At 45.1% G+C, this 16,608-nt stretch overlaps 1 protein-coding gene across 4 annotated transcripts in view; it reads right to left on the minus strand.

Annotated features, from left to right (window-relative positions):
• Positions 1-16,608, minus strand: part of SCAPER (S-phase cyclin A associated protein in the ER) — a 178,058-nt gene that overhangs the window by 116,154 nt on the left and 45,296 nt on the right. For 3 of the 4 annotated variants that reach the window (XM_036277975.1, XM_036277973.1, XM_036277977.1), the window contains 11 exons: positions 14,667-14,903; positions 11,002-11,172; positions 10,076-10,151; positions 9,733-9,850; positions 9,355-9,466; positions 6,851-6,991; positions 4,168-4,323; positions 3,781-3,923; positions 2,870-2,951; positions 1,210-1,362; positions 628-735 (listed from right to left, as the gene is read on the minus strand). In XM_036277975.1, the coding sequence (XP_036133868.1) occupies positions 628-735; positions 1,210-1,362; positions 2,870-2,951; positions 3,781-3,923; positions 4,168-4,323; positions 6,851-6,991; positions 9,355-9,466; positions 9,733-9,850; positions 10,076-10,151; positions 11,002-11,172; positions 14,667-14,903 (1,497 nt within the window). The remainder of the gene's footprint in view (positions 1-627; positions 736-1,209; positions 1,363-2,869; positions 2,952-3,780; positions 3,924-4,167; positions 4,324-6,850; positions 6,992-9,354; positions 9,467-9,732; positions 9,851-10,075; positions 10,152-11,001; positions 11,173-14,666; positions 14,904-16,608) is intronic. The other variant, XM_036277976.1, reaches the window with a different exon arrangement.

Genomic DNA, 16,608 nt, shown 5'->3' on the forward strand with positions numbered 1-16,608 from the left:
CACAGTGAACTCACTGATACTGAACTCACTGATACTGGATTAATCTTTTAACTCCAAAATTTGCAGAAATATCCAAAACATCTATTTGAGGACATTGAAAATAGCCAACAAAGCCTGTCTACAAATGTGTGAATGAAAAGGGAAACCTGCCCGGCTGGTGTGGCTCAGTGTTTGAGTGTCGACCCTGCACCAAAAGGTCACCGGTTCGATTCCTGGTCAGGGCACATACCCATGTTGTGGGACAAATCCCCAGTGGGGGCATGCAGGAGGCAGCCAATCGATGTTCTCTCTCATTGATGTTTCTATCTTGCTCTCCCTCTACCTTCCTCTCTTCTCTCTAAAATCAATAAAGAAAAAAAAATTTTTTTTAAAGGTTTGGTCGGTTTGGCTCAGCGGTTAGAGTGTCGGTCTGCAGTCCAGAGAGACCCGGGTTCGGTTCCTACTAAGGGCATGTACCTCGGTTGCAGTCTGTCCCCGGCCCTGGTTGGGTCATGCAGGTGGCAGCCACTCGATGTGTCCCTTTCACGTCGATGTTTCTCTCCCTCCGTCCCACTCTATCTGAATAAAATATGGAAAGAAGTGTCCTCGGGTGAGGATTAAGAAAAACAAAAACAAGGTGCAACTCACCACCTCCTCGTCTGAGAGCTCCCGCCCCTGGATGCTGCTGCTCTCTCGCACGGCCTGCTGGTGCTTCCTGCCTTTGACATGGCTGAACAGGTACACCTCCGAAGAGATCTGAAAGCAGTCAGAGCAGCGCCCTCAGCACAGGCCACGCCTGACGCATGTCCCCTCAGCCCAGCGCACGGGACGCAGGCTGACACCACTCTGCATCTGCTTACAGTTTCTTCAGAGGCAGTGCTGAGAATCCTCTGGGACAGACATGGTCAAAGCGGCAGGCCAGTAAGCCAGCCTCAAGAGGACGCCATCCTGCGACGTGGAGGCTCGAGCCCCAGTGCACAGACGGCCCTCCCTGCGTGGGCACTGATGGGTGCAGGCTGTGCCAGCAGGTGTGCTCCTGTGCCTGGCACTCCACACCTCAGCGCTGACACCACCCTGCACTGCTCACTTCACATGGAAACCAGGAAAGGAGTCCATGGTACTCAGCAGAGGCCTCAGTGTGAGTTTTAAAAACAGGGAGGGTATATTTTCATAGCTTAATAAACTCTGGTAATGAATTGTGTCTTCACCGTTTTGACAGTGACAACCCACCAGGACACCGCACAGAGAACACTGCTTCTTCCTCTCGTAAGGGGTCAGCTTAGGGGCATAGTCCGTGTTGGCGTGCCGTCCACTGCTGAACTCTGCAGCTTTCTCTTTTCTTTGCTCCATCTGTTCCATGTGCCTTCGGATGCTTTCATCGTGCTGTGGGTGAAGTCAGAGTGCGAGATATCAAACGGTATCCCAATTATACTGGTAACTTGATAAAATATTCCCATTAAACCTTCCGAAATAATAGGGGAATGTCTTCATCCAGTGTTAACCGGAACACTGAGGACAAGAACATACATGAAGCCTTTGGTATCTCTTGCACGTACAGTCACGTTTCCTAGAGAGTGCGCCCAGGAGCTACACCACGGGCTATCAGTGAATGCCTGTGGAGGAGGCTCCATGGTCCAATGCATTCGGAAACTACTAAGTGAGCCCAGCCGATGTGGCTAAGTGTTTGAGCGTTGACCCTGCACCAAGAAGTTGCCAGTTCGATTCCCGGTCAGGGCACATGCCCAGGTTGTGGGCCTGATCCCAGTGGGGGGCATGCAGGAGGTGGCCAATCAATGTTCTCTCTCATCGATGTTTCTCTCTCTCTCCCTCTCCCTTCCTCTGTCTCTAAAATCAATAAAGAAAAAAAATACTTCCTGAAAGCTAAAAAGGTTTTTAAAATGTAAACCTTATATAGCCTGTAGTATACACTGTGCATGAGCTATGACTCTCTTACATTACGCATTGTGCACACTCATCACACATGGCACACCTTTGAGAAGCACTTCTGGGAACACACCGTGGGAAATGGTGACCCACAGATACAGTCCCAGTTCATCTTCCCAGCACACAGGGCCGTCAGGACGCAGACCTACCCACACCAACGGCATTCCCAGCGGCCCTGCACCTCCAGTGACTTCCCAGAGAACAAAAACCAAACAAGTCACAAACACCATCTCCGACTTCCGCTCACACTATTCCCTACGGCTGAGTGGCATCCCACCCTAAAATAACTCATCTTCCTTTTAGGGTTCAGATCAGGAATTTTCTCTGAAAGCACTTCCCTGACACCCTTCACGGCCACCTAAGTGCCCCCCAAGCATTCTGTGCAAACCTTTATCCACAGGGAAGTTGTCTGCTTAGCATTTGGAGTAGGAGTTTTCCGAAACTGAGAACCATGTCTTACTCATCTCTATCCCCACGCCTACACAAGGCTCAACAAACACAGACCGTATCGTGTTTAAACGGGGTTCCAGGACCACAACTGGAATGTGGGCTCTCTCACACAGAGCTTGCTGTGTATAAGGAGCCCACATGGAAGTGACTGAGACATGACCTGAAGGATTCACCCTGCTGGAAACTGCCGTGCGGACGGTGAAGCTTCTAGAACAAAATCAGTGTCATCATCTCCAAGCTACAACGTGCAGTTCCTGAGGCTACATCAAGTGAACGGTTACAATAACCAGTGCTCAGTAAGAACACACGTGTTGAAATGCATTTCATTGTGTTAACCATCGTTTCCTCTACCGCACTGAAGTTTAGCTTTTAGACTGTTGGGCCGGTGTGATGTCTTATTATCAAGAATTAGAAATAGAAATGAATCCAGTCAATACAACTCCAATCTTGCGCGCCCCCGGCTAGCTCGGATATTGCACCGAGAAGAATCCCCCACCTTGAGCTGGATCTTTTTCTGCAGCTCCTCCATGGCCTCCTGCTGAGCGGCAGTGAGGGCGGCCAGCCGCTCTTCCCTGTCCCTGGGAGAATAGCAAGGAACACACCGCATGATTAGAGACTACGATTAGGCTTCATAGGCCTATGTATTCCAAAAGTTTAATTTTGCCCAGGTAGTGTGGCTCAGTGGTTGAGCGTCGACCTTGCACCAAGAGGTTGTCGGATCGATTCCCGGTCAGGGCACATGCCCAGGTTGTGGGCATGATCCCCAGTGGGTGGCATGCAGGAGGTGGCCAATCAATGTTCTCTCTCATCAATGTTTCTATCTCTCTCCCCCTTGTTCTCTCTAAAGTAAATAATGAAAAAAAAAATTACACCAGCAAGGTATACACCAACCAAAAGGGACTTCAGGCTTGGCCAATCAAATACCTTTCCCTAGGTCTTTACATCTTAAACAAGTGATTTTAAAATGAAGGGATGGCTAAAGGTCATTTATCATATCAGAGTGACAATATGCTGACCAGAGTGTTTCCACCAAAAAACCACTGCTGAGCCCCTGTGGCCTGGCCTTTGATGCCTGACCACTCCAGGCCAGGTCCATTAACCTCCTCCCACTTATGGTCCCAATATGTGCCTAAAAATTCCCTTTCCTTAGTAAGCAAGCCAGAATCAAACTCTATTTCTTGCAACCAAAAAAAAAATCTTGAAATATGTTTCCCATCAAACAGAAATGTTCAAAACGTTTTCATCTTAGTATGATGTCATAATGCCTGGAAACCAAATTTAGTACGTTTCTGTATTTGGAATAACTTCTTCAACACGACAGCAATGGCTTTATTCTGAGACTTGATTTGCTCATCCGCCTACAGCGACATGTCTGTCAGGACCAGAACCCAGTCACACGGGAGGTACCTGGCTCTCTCCCTGGCCGCGTCCTCCCGGGCTCTCTCCTTTTCCTGCCGATGCTGCTCGATGCGCGCTTCCTGCTCTTTCCTCCTCATCAGCAGTTCTTCCACGCGGGCCTGCCGCTCTGCCTCCAGTGCTCTCTTACGCTCCTATATCAGAAACGTTTTAAAAAATGTTAGAATTACGTGTGAAATAACAGTGATGGAAGGAGATGTAGCTCTAACATAAACACATGTATTCAAAGCAAACAGGTCCCTGGTTTGTCCCTAGGTACACTTCGAGGTGCTTTGCTTCCTGGCCACGACGCGTTCATCGCGGCTGAGGAAAGAATGCAGCGCCCGTCTTCATGCCCAGGGTCTGGCAGGCGCTCCGTAGTGCCCCACCCAGTCCTACCTGAACAGCTTCATCACGGGCCTGCTTCTCTTCCTGTCTCCGCTGACGCTCCTCCTGTAACTCGTTAAGCCTCTGCTCATATTCCTTCAACTTCGATAGAACGTCATGGCGTTTATTCTGAGCTTCCAGGGTGTTGATGAAGGCGATCTCATTTACCTTCAGTAGAAACAAAACAGTGAATTTCAAATCAAGTTAATTCTAAAAATACCACAAAAATAAACTTAACAGTCTTTATAGTAGAACATAAACCAGTGGTAAGGCATAAAACAAAAAAAATTAATGGTTTATGAATATTTTATTTCTACACTTTCCTCAAACATGGATAATAATCCACTTTTAAGATAATCCACAGGCCTTAGTAAGAACTGATTTAGAATAAATAAGTCTGCCACAGAAAAAATTTTTAAGTCAAGAAATAAATTAGGATTCCCAGAGACCATCTTATCAAGTTCGACACAATATCACCATAATCTGCAATGTACACATGCACATTAAGATTTAAAGAGGTACATACATGTTATTCTAATGAGTTTAAACAAACCTTAACTAACAAGTCATTCTTCTTTTTTTTTTATTTATTTTTTTATTTTTTTATCCTCACCCGAGGACATTTTTCCATTTTTTTTGTTCAGGTAGAGTGGGAGGGAGAGAGAGGAACAGAGAGAGAGAGAAACATCGATGTGAAAGAAACACATCGAGTGGCTGCCACCCGCACGACCAACCAGGGCCGGGGACAAACTGCAACCGAGGTACGTGCCCTTAGCGGGAACCGAACCCGGGTCTCTCCAGACCGCAGGCCTACGCTCTAACCGCTGAGCCAAACCGGCCAGGGCACAAGTCATTCTTCTTTAACATATACTGACTGAGTGACAATTAGGTACAAGGTACTGAACTAGCCCTGGCAGGTATGGCTCAGCGGTTAGAGTGTTGGCCCTCGGACCAAAGAGTTGTGGGTTCAATTGTGGTCAAGGGCACATGCCTCAGTAGCAGTTCGTCCCCAGCCCTAGTTGTGTTGTGTGGGAGGCAACCAGTTGATGTGTCCCTCTCACTTCGATGTTTCTCTCTCTCAAATCAATAAACATATCCTTGGGATTAGGACTAAGAAAGAAAAGTTAGCCTGGCTGGTGTGGGTCAGTGGTTGAGCATCGACCCATGCACCAGGAGGTCACTGGTTTGATTCCTGATCAGGACATATGCCCAGGTTGTGGGCCCGATCCCCAGTGGGGGGCATGTAGAAGGCGGCCAGTTGATGTTCTCTCTCATCGATGTTTCTACCTCTCTCTCCCTCTCCCTTCCTCTCTCTCTAAAATCAATAAAGAAAAAAAAGTTAAACATGAACCCATCATAAGACTCTGCCAACCCATTCTCAGGTATTTACTCGAGAAAACAAAAGCGCACATCTGCATGAAGAGTTGCACGTGCACGTCCAGCGCAGCTACAGCTGAACACAAATGTCCATGCACACGTGACCGAATGGACAGACCTCAGGGGTGCCACCCTGCGGGCGTGCCCTCAGCGATGGGACAGTGAACGACACATAGCAAGGCTGAGACTGAAGCAGCTGTGTGGAGGGAGAAGCCCAGAGGAAAGAGCACGCCTGTATGACTCCATTCATATGAAATTCCAGACAATGTCAGCAGCTCCAGTGACAAAAAAGCAGAAAAGAAATTTCATGGAAACAGTGGGAGGAAGGAACAGAGTGCAAGGACGCACGAAAAAGCGTCTGGGGGTGCCGGAGCTGCTCGCGACCTTCAGGACGCTGACAGCTGCAGGAACACACACGTCAAACTCATCAGACGGAGGCCTTACCTCTTACTATTTTTGTTTGTTTGTTTTTTTATCCTCACCCGAGGACATTTTTCCATTTTTTGTTCAGATAGAGTGGGAAGGAGAGAGAGGAACAGAGAGAGAGAGAGAAACATTGATATGAAAGGGACACATCGAGTGGCTGCCACTCGCACGACCCAACCAGGGCCGGGGACAAACTGCAACCGAGGTACGTGCCCTTAGCGGGAACTGAACCCGGGTCTCTCTGGACCGCAGGCCGACGCTCCAACCGCTGAGCCAAACCGGCCAGGGCATTTGTTTTTGTTTTATTTTTAAGCTTTCCCCTCCCCCCATGAATTCCATATTGATGTCTTTATTTGGTTGTTTTTTTTTTTGGTACATGCTCCTAGCAGGAACCAAACCCGGGACTCTCTGATCCGCAGGCCGACGTTCCAACCGCTGAGCCAAACTGGCCAGGGCTACCTCTTACTATTGTCTGTCAGTTACACCTCAGAAAAGCTGTAAATACCTATATCTAAGTATCAGAGGATTATTGCAAAGATAAGATACTGTACCTGTAATAAGCTTTAAATGAACCTGTGAAAATGCTCTGTTATTCTGAACAGAATAGACATTAGCTTCTGCCCAAATGGTGTGGCTCAGTGGCTGAGCATCGACCATGCACCAGGAGGGTTGTGGGCTACATCCCTGGTGGGGGGCATGCAGGAGGCAGTCGATCAATGTTGATGCTTCTCTCTCATCAATATCTCTCTCTCTCTCCCCCTCTCCCTTTCTTTCTCAAAAATCAATAAAAATATATTTAAAAAACAAAACAAAACATTAGCTTCTTATATAACAATTGCAGAAAAGCCTTGGGTAACTAGTTCAATGTTCAAAGCACCTAAGACATACCCACCTTAGCTTCTTCCTCTTGGGCTTTTTTAACAATTGCTTGTAGCTGCACTTCTCGTTTGAACTCAGCATGAAGCAGCTTCTCCTCCATCATCCTGCGCCGCTGGTCCAGCAGCTCCTCCTTCCACTTCCGGACATCTTTTTCCTGCATGTAGTGAGTCACCACATGGTTACTGTCAACACACACAGCCGTGCATCGGACATGCATACTGGTGAGCAGCTCTGACGTGTGTGGGGAGAGTCAACGGAGCAGACTGCTGAGCTCACACTGCAGCTTACTGGCTTGTGTTCAAGACCGAGTCACCCAGTACAACTCGGAAGAGCGCACCGGACCTGGCGCCACAGCAATGGCTGCTGTCGCATCACACTGCACTGAGCCACTTAGATGAGAACAGTGTGTACGTGGTAGCCTTACAGACCTAACGTCTTCACTCACCACACTCAGGACAATTCAGTAATTCCACCCTGGAGGGTGGAAAATGGTGAGAAGTCTGAAAAACTACATTTATTTTCATAAAAAGAACAAAGATAGAATAGTTGCTTCTAATTCCTTAAAATAAAATCAAAGAGGTAAAAGACTACTTCTATGCTCCAGGAAATCAAATCCAGCACCAATGAGATTCAATGATAGAAAATCAGACGTTGGCTCAAAGTGAGTGGAATAGAAACTAACATTTCTGTTGAATTGTAGCAACACAGCTATGTGTTGAAGCACCTAGAATAATATGACGCGTGAATAGCGCATATCAGAGTTAGGACAGGTCCTTAAGGCCCTAAGAAGGTGGTGGCACTGGGGACAGCACTTAGCCTCTCCTGCATTCAGTGTTCCACCTGTCAGATGGGCTCAGAAATGGTTCAGCTCTGTGCCTCACAGTGACCGTGGTGGCCAGGTGAGACCACGTAGGCAACACAGTGCTGAAACCATACTCATTATGCACATGCAAGGTGGGACTTACCACTAAAATTAATAGAAGAGGTAGCTAAATGGATGGGAAAATTAAACCAGAGAACCTCTCTGCACAATTTCTAGACCTGATCACCAAATAATTGGAGGTTATATCACAGTGAGAAAATAAACTGTCACTTCACTTGTATTAAAACCACAGTGAGAGGGGATATACTATGGTGGTTAGAGCATTTCTCTAAAGCTGAAAATGAACTAATATATGAACTCTTTTAGAAAAGCCCAAGGTGGAGACTATTTTTCTATTTGACTTACTCATTCTAATGATTAAAATAGAAGCCATGGCACACTCTTGAGATTCGGGCAGAGAAACGGCAGCAGTCACCTTCCTTGCCCAGTCAACTCTGCTGCGCTGAGAGCCTGCCTGCCTCAGCTCTACGAATGCTAGGAGCTCTGGCCCAGTCCTCCCCCAGATTTCAAGTAGGTGCTGTAAGTGATGCTAACAACACATTTACCCAGGCACACCATCACCCGTTCCAGGCCCCAGAGGTGACATGGAGGTGAAGGGCACGTATCTTTGTCACACTGCTCTGGCTGCTAGCCCCAGGGCGACTCCCGACTCCAGCCACCCCCCACTGTGTCAGAAGTGTGACCCACAGGACACAGCACACCGCTTCTGAGGGCAGTGGCTCCATTCGAGCAGCTCACTTGCTCTTTCTTCCTCTCCTCTAGGACTTCCAGGAGAGCTAGCGGCCATGTCACAAAGAAAGGCCCTCATGGCACGAACCCAAGGCCTGCAGCAACTCTGAGTGCGTCTGCAAGTGGATCTGTAAGCCCCAGGGACGGCTGCGGGGCCCACGGCTTGGCTACGCCTCCTGAGAGACTCTGAACAAAAATCACGAGAGCGCCACGCCCAAGCCCACAGAAACGGTGACCCAATGAATGTCAGCTGCCAAGTGTGGAGTCGGGTCGCACAGACTCACACTCACAGCACTCGCCTGTCGTCACAAGCAGGTAGCAACAATGTGGCCACCGCTGAGCCGCAGCAACAGCGTCCCAGAAGCGTGCTCCTGTTCTACACACTTGCCACGTTTAGTCATCGCAACAGGTTGATGGTTGTGATTGTCATTTTACAGATAAGGAAACTGAAATCAGTGCTGTTAAAGTAACTTGCCCTCGGCATTGTATCTTATTAGGTAGCAAAACCAGGATGAGGCCAGGCTGGTCTAGGGTCCACGTTCCTTCCACTGCCGCAAACGCTCTGAGAATCTCGTCTACAAATCTGATACTGGGAGGCTCAGAACTGTCCTACCAAGTCCTTCTGCACCTTGCACAAGACTCCCCAAGGAAACCCTGCAGTGAAAATTGCCAAAGACAGACTTCGGCTTCCACAAGCCAACACCAGAAACAAGAACACACCCGCGAAGTTAGGAATGACAGACCTTTTCATCACACCCAACCTCCTGCGAGTCAACAGACACAAAAGCTCTGTTTCCCAGAATGTGTCACTGCTTTTACAGTTCCCTCAGCTTCTCTGCCAGGAGGAAAATTCAATAAGCCCATCGATTTAAGGCTATTATAGTTCCCTAAATTTAAAAACTCACCCTTTCTAGCAATTTCTGAAGCTTCAATGTTTTCTCTTCACGTAACTTTTCCCTCAGCTGCTGTGCCTTCATTTGTTTCTCTTCATGTTTCTTCTTAGACTCTGCAATTGTCCTATTAATACAAGCAAATGAACAGGACACGAATGTGTGCATGATACAACCAAAATAACTTTCTTTAGTCTTCAAAGTTCTAAAAATTAATATAAAAGCACATAAAACTCATTTTGGCCCAACATTCCAGGTACAGACTGTCCCTTTACGGTGGATCTGAACTGTCCTGAATAACGTGCCTTAATGCTATGTAGCAACTCTATTTAACAGTCAAAAGTGGCCACTTTCCCTCCTGTGAAGCATTTTAAACAGATTTTCGGAGCAGACCTCTTACGAGAGGGGGAGGAAAGCTTCTCGTGCATGTGAATCCCATGTCCAGGAGGCCGCGCGGGCTCCTCCTCCACGATGTCCCCCCAGGATGTGTTCTGGCGCCAGGACTCTCGAGCTGTTCATCGAAGAGAAAACCACCATTACTGTTTAACCACATGGTTCTATCAAACTAACAACCGAGAGCAGACTTTTAAAAGGTATCAGCATTCCCACTCCAAACCATGCATTTTACATAGAACTCGTGTAATGAGATTATCTATTTCATGCCCTTCTGCCTGCGCGTGCGCGCGCGAGCACACACACACACACACACACACACACACACACACACAAACATTACCTTCATAATCTGCTAGGACATCGCTCCAGTCCATAGACATACCACAGAAAAATACATTTCCACTGCCCATGCTGGTCTAAAAGGTAATAAGGAAAATTCAAAACCAAATATTTAAACACAATTATAAGCTTAAACAATTAACTATATGTGAAATTTTCCTACCTGATGCTAGTACATTTCATATAACAGGTAGTTCAAAACTAGAATTCAGTGACATACCCCCTGGTGGTCACAATAACCACCAAGCTGAAAATACCAGTCTGAACATGTTAAGAGGAAGACAGGCCTGTTTGCCATTGAATAGCAAACACAAGTCAAGTACATTTAAAGGGAATGCATGGGCCTGTACCATCAGTCTACTCTAATGCTGCATGCCATGAGGACACTGTACGCCAGGGCTACGCGAGTACTGACATATTCACGCACACCTCAGGAGAGATCTAGGTTACCTGTTGGGCATTAAGGTTTAACAGAACATATCTGAAACACTCACAGTTATTCTCACTCTTTGAGAAACCTCTCGTCAACACAGGTATCTTGAGCGATAGCAAGGTGATGTGCTGTTTGCTTTTTATTACAATTAAAACAGCGAAATGCCGTGGACTCTTGCTCAGTCTCTACAATCACAATCTAAGTAATGCTGACTTCTTACTTTCTGAGATTCAATTTCTTAACTTGTAAAAGGAAAATAACAACTTCTAACGTGCCAACTGCATTACAGTAGAAACTCTTAGTAACATGAAGTGCTCAAGGAAGGGCTGCTGTTATTTATCGAGTGTCTCAATCACACAGAATGATACCATTATTACACGTAAGTTTTTAAAGAAATTTTAAATAGGATGAACTCTAGGTCCTTCTGGCCCTAAGAATTTTATTTCTGAATATATATTTTTGGAACAATTAAGTAAAAAATTCTAAAGACTCACAGAAAAATCACTGTCGTTGTCAGTTTCGATATTAATATCATTGTTTTCTTCAGCTTCGATCTCTCTAGTTAGCTGCTCCTCTTCGGCAATAGCACTGGCGATGGCCTCCTCATTGGCCCTTTCCAGGCGATCTGCTAGCTCCTCCTTCTTAGCAAGAACCTCTGCCATGGACTGTAGAGTTAGAAACAAACAGAACGAAGAATCATCACCTGACTGAAAAGTTAAGTAATCATCTCATTCTTTATATTCTGATCACATACTCAACAGAATACGTAAGATAGCCTTGTTCCAGAGTTATAAAAGCTGGGGTCCAGTACAGATTCAACCACTCACTAGCTGTGTAACCTGGAAGTTTCTTAAAGCCAAGAGCCTACTCTGTATTCCATAAGATGGTGCAGTAATCCATGACTTACCTTTTCACCAGACTGCTGTGCATGAGAAACTGTGAAGTTGTATAAATAACAGGTATTATTATTAATGACGGTGTCCCTTTCATTTGCGTGCAAAAAATTAAAGTTATAGATCAAATATATTAAAAACAAAAGAAAAGCATTACACTATAAAGGGAACACAGAAATAATATATGCAGTAATGGTGATGATACCTAAGTTAGATATATGCATTGTAAGTATTACAAATAATATACATCATAATCGTTCATTTATACATCCCTATAGTAGGCTAATTACATACACAAATAGAGTCCAGTTATATCCAGGTATTTCCATGTCCCTTGGTTGACTGACAAAGTACCAAAATGGGCACAGAGAGAGGAGACCTGGACAATATCATCAACAAAACTGACCTCGCTGTTTTCCCAAGAGGAATGAAAATATGTGTTTAAAACAAAGACAAATGTTCATGGAGCCTTTGCTCATAACAGAGAACCTGGAAAGACCTCAAACACGCCATCCACTGAACGGATGAACACACTGTGCTGCACATGACAGAACAGGCCCGAAGACAATGGAAAGAATGAACAAACATGCATAACCACATGGATGAAACGCATGATCTTTATGCTGAGAGACAGAAGCACACAGAGATCACACTACTCCACTTACATAAAGTTCTGAAATGCCAATTAATACCCAGTGACAGCAGAAAAGATGGCCAGGAAGAGGCCACAAGGCACGGCAGACATTCCCACGTGAACTGGTCTGGAGTGGACCAGGCACTGTCTCCTTCCTGAAAGCTCCCCCTCCTTCCCACCCCCTCTGCTCTTACCCCCGGACACAGGACTCTCCCTGGGGAGTGCAAAGGGGTTCGGGGAGTTCAGACAAGAGTCCATGTGTTTACATCATCACCTCTTCTGAGTTTTCAGTGACAATGAGACTTCAGTGAATCTGTACAGCAGATCCACGGTAGCTGTTTTCTATCAGCACATTTTACAGTGTTGGCAATAGATGACTTTTAAACAGAAAGGGTCTCACAGTCATTTTTTGCTTAAGTTTCTGTTAAATAAGAGAACTAAGGTTTTTGTTACTTTAACCAGCTATGTATATGACAACACTGTACCGAGAGAGAAAACCGTTCTCTCATCGCTGTACCTCCACATAGAACCTGAAACATGAGCTGCTTATCTAGACACACCCATAGAAGTATCTCTGACAAGACAAATAAAAATATATTAAAATCTTGACCCAAAATTCCTCTAAGACCTCTAAGATATGCTAATATTCATATTTAAAGCAGAACTTACTTTCCTTCAAGTATGTATATTTGATCCTCAAAATAACCAAGGATTTTCATTATTCTACCAAACTTATTTATATATGTGATCAATATAAAAATGAGGAGAGAAGAATTTTTACCTGTATGCTTATTTAACTATGGCACCTTTATTCTCTTTTGAAATGTGATTCTCACAGAATCAATTTGCAAAATAAATAATTTAATATATCTAGCTATGAAAAAAAAACATAAGTATGACCCATTTCTACCCCATATATTAAATCCACTACTCATATGAATAATGATGTTCAACCTTTAAAAACACTCACTACAACACCTAAGTCAAAAGACCAACTGCTCTCCATCCCTCCCTGTAGGGTCCAGGCGTCCACTCTCCATGCCCTGGACCCCTCTCCCGCAGCCACGGCCCCGCCCAGGGTACCCCACCATAAGTGCGGTCTGACTGCCGCACCAGCTGCAGCGCCTTTGGTGTGACAAGGCACCCAGTTTTGAAAAAATTACAGTATATGATGGCCATAGAGAAAACCAAATTTGAATAATTTTTCTCAACAACTTCTTATATGTGCCTATTTCTTCTGAAACTTACTTTTTTTTTTTTATCCTCACCAGAGGATACTTTTTTCCCATTCATCTTCAGATAGAGTGGGAAAGAGAGAGGTGGGGGAGAGAGAGAGAGAAACACTGACGTGAGAGAGACACATTGACTGGCTGCCTCCCGCACAACGCAACCAGGGCTGGGGACCGAACCGCAACCAGGTACGTGCCCTTGACCAGAATTGAGCCCGCAACTGTTTGGTCTGCAGGCTGATGCTCCAATCGCTGAGCCAAACCAGCCAGGGCTGAAAGTTACTTTTGAAACAAAACTAGCATGACCTATTCTAGATTATCCTCAGGTCAAGTATCTTAATACTGAAGAGTAGAAAATAGGAAGACGTGAACAGAAATAAGTACTCTTCCAAAAAATATAAACCTATAAACAATCACAAATCAACACATGTTCAAAGAATCTACAATGGGGATGGCACATAAATTCCATCTTGAACACCAGCTCCAAGCAGCCGTCTGCAGCACCGTGATGGGAATGCTTAGCACTAAGGCCAGTAGACAGCATTTCCCACCGGCCATTTCCCATCAGCTGTACCTGCACGGGAGGCCCGCTACTGGCTCCGTTTCTTTTTTTGTTTTGTTTTTTATCCTCACCGAGGACACTTTTCCATATTTTGTTCAGATAGAGTGGGAGGGAGAGAGAGGAACGGAGAGAGAGAGAGAGAAACATCGATGTGAAAGGAACACATCGAGTGGCTGCCACCCGCACGACCAACCAGGGCCGGGGACAAACTGCAACCGAGGTACGCGCCCCTAGCGGGAACCGAACCCGGGTCTCTCAGGACTGCAGGCCGACGCTCTAACCGCTGAGCCAAACCGGCCAGGGCTTGGCTCCGTTTCTTAATGCTGGGCTAAAGCACCAGATCAGCCTGGCCAGTGTGGCTCACTGGCTGAGCATCAACCCTGCACCAACGAGATCGCCAGTTTGATTCCTGGTCAGGGCACATGCCCAGGTTGTGGGCCCGATCCCCAGTGGGGGGCATGCAGGAGGTGGCCAAATGATGTTCTCTCTCATTGATGTTTCTCTCTCTCTCTCTCCAAAATCAATAAAGAAAAAATATTTAAAAAAATAAAATAAAAGCACTGGATCAAAGCACATAACAGATTAAATGATTTTGAGTAAGTTATTTAACTCTCACAGTCTCATTTTCTCCCTCTACAAAAGAAGAATCTTAACCATATTCAAAAGGTTGATAAGAATAAAATGTTAAAAGACTACACAGAATACTTTGTAAAAAAAAAAAAAAAAAAAAAGCTCTGTAAAGTATAAATACACAATGACAATTTATTAGTATTGAGGTCTATGCCTCAATAATAGGTACTGCTTTAATATATGTACTGAGACTTCTTTAAGTTGCTCTTACCAGGTTAGCAGCACTCACATTTGAAATGTCTGAAGAGTCCATGTCACTCTCTGTCCTTGCTTTCTCCACAGAAAACCGTTCTTCATCGGGGTGCAGAGGAGGTGTGTCATCTCGCGGAGTAACTAAGACACACTCTGTGTCCACGTGAACAGCAGGCATTTCAGAACTTCGCACAGAACTGTCTTGTGAGATACTACTGCCAGAGTTCTTGGTGTCATCCAATGTACTCGATGTGAACTAGCAAAATATATTTACAGAATGAGTCAGAGATAATAAAATACACTAACTGCTACACTTGAGAAAAGCGGATTCAGCTAAACCTATCAACTGTGAAGCAGCTGTTACCTGGCTGGCAGAATATTCACTTTTTTTTTAATACGTTTTTGTTGATTTTTTTTAAATCCTCACCCAAGGATATTTTTCCATTTATTTTCAGATAGAGTGGGAGGGAGGGGTAGAGAGAGAGAAACACCGATGTGAGAGACATATCAACTGGTTGACTCCCGCACAACCCTGACCAGGGCCAGGACCAAACGGCAACCGAGGCATATGCCCTTGACCGGAATCAAACCCAAGACTCTTTGGTCTACAGGCTGACACTCTAACTACTGAGCCAAACCTGCCAGGGCTGATTTATTCTTTAGAGAGAGAAACATCTATCAGCTGCCTCCTGCACGCCCCCACCAGGGATCAAACTGACAACCTGGGCATGTGCCCTGACTGGGAACCAAACCGAGACCTCTCAGCCCATGGGGCAATGCTCAGTCCACTGAGCCACACGGGCCGGGCCACTGGTCTGTTTCGTATGTCTCGAGAGTAGAAACAGTGGGCCAGCAGCCACACGTCTTACTTGCACCTGCCTGCAAAGGAGCTGTCTGCGTGCACTGAGATAGAGTGACAGATGCTGCAGCCATCGTCGACTTCCCCAGCCTGCGCAGGACGCAGAGACATGCCTCACAGAAGAAATCTAGTCACAAGTACAATGTTCTGTCTTACTTTCAAATAACTACAGGTATCCACACGGTTTTGTGAAGACTGTCAATTATCAAATAAAGGCACTTTTCACCAAAACATACTTTGAGGGCACTGTAGTAAAAAATATGAGGCATGCTCTCTTTCGATAACATCACAACATCCTCTAAGCATCTTCCATGAAGGCCCAACATAGTACACGATACCAATCTCAGACCGAGAGAAAGATAGCATAAAACAGCCCAGTCCGTCTAAGCACACGGTCTCACATGCCTTCACCTTCTCTGCACGTCCACAGCCTCCCACTCCCCTGCAAGAACACTCAGCACACGGCCAACACAATGTGAAAACAGTCTAAACAAAAACACAGTTGGATGAGGCCAAGTACATACTCATTTCTTAAAACCTGTCTATTTCAGTGACTAGAAAGAAGCCTTTATTTTCACCTTCAGAGTAGAGAAAAAATTCTGCTGTTTTCCAATTACACTCAAGAGAAATGAGCTCCACATAGACTGAAATTTAAAATTCTGAATTCAAAACTCACATCACTACTTAAATAAACATTAGATAAATACTGCAGTGGCCATAAAACCCCAAGTTTGATTAATTATTTATATAAATATTAAACTTGGCCAAGTCTTATAAACTACTTTAAAAATTCTATTGGTCAGAACTTAAAGTGTCCCAAAGTGTTGATTTTAGCATAAGCATTATTTAAATTGTATCACATGTTTATACTGCTATCAACATTATCTATACATCAGTCACCATGGTTTATAACCTTCTTGACAATATTTATATTAGCATTACTGATGCTTATAATGCAGTCAACCTTATTTACTAAAAAATCAGTATCATTTATAAAACAAACTGAAAGCCCACTATAAAGTAATGTTGAAAAAAATATAAAAATATGCTCATTTCATTTTTAGAATGACAGTGGAGAAAACAATTATGGTTAGCTTGTCCA

The sequence above is a fragment of the Molossus molossus genome, unplaced genomic scaffold (genome assembly GCF_014108415.1).
Source record: "Molossus molossus isolate mMolMol1 unplaced genomic scaffold, mMolMol1.p scaffold_m16_p_24, whole genome shotgun sequence".
Taxonomy (NCBI): Eukaryota; Metazoa; Chordata; class Mammalia; order Chiroptera; family Molossidae; genus Molossus; species Molossus molossus.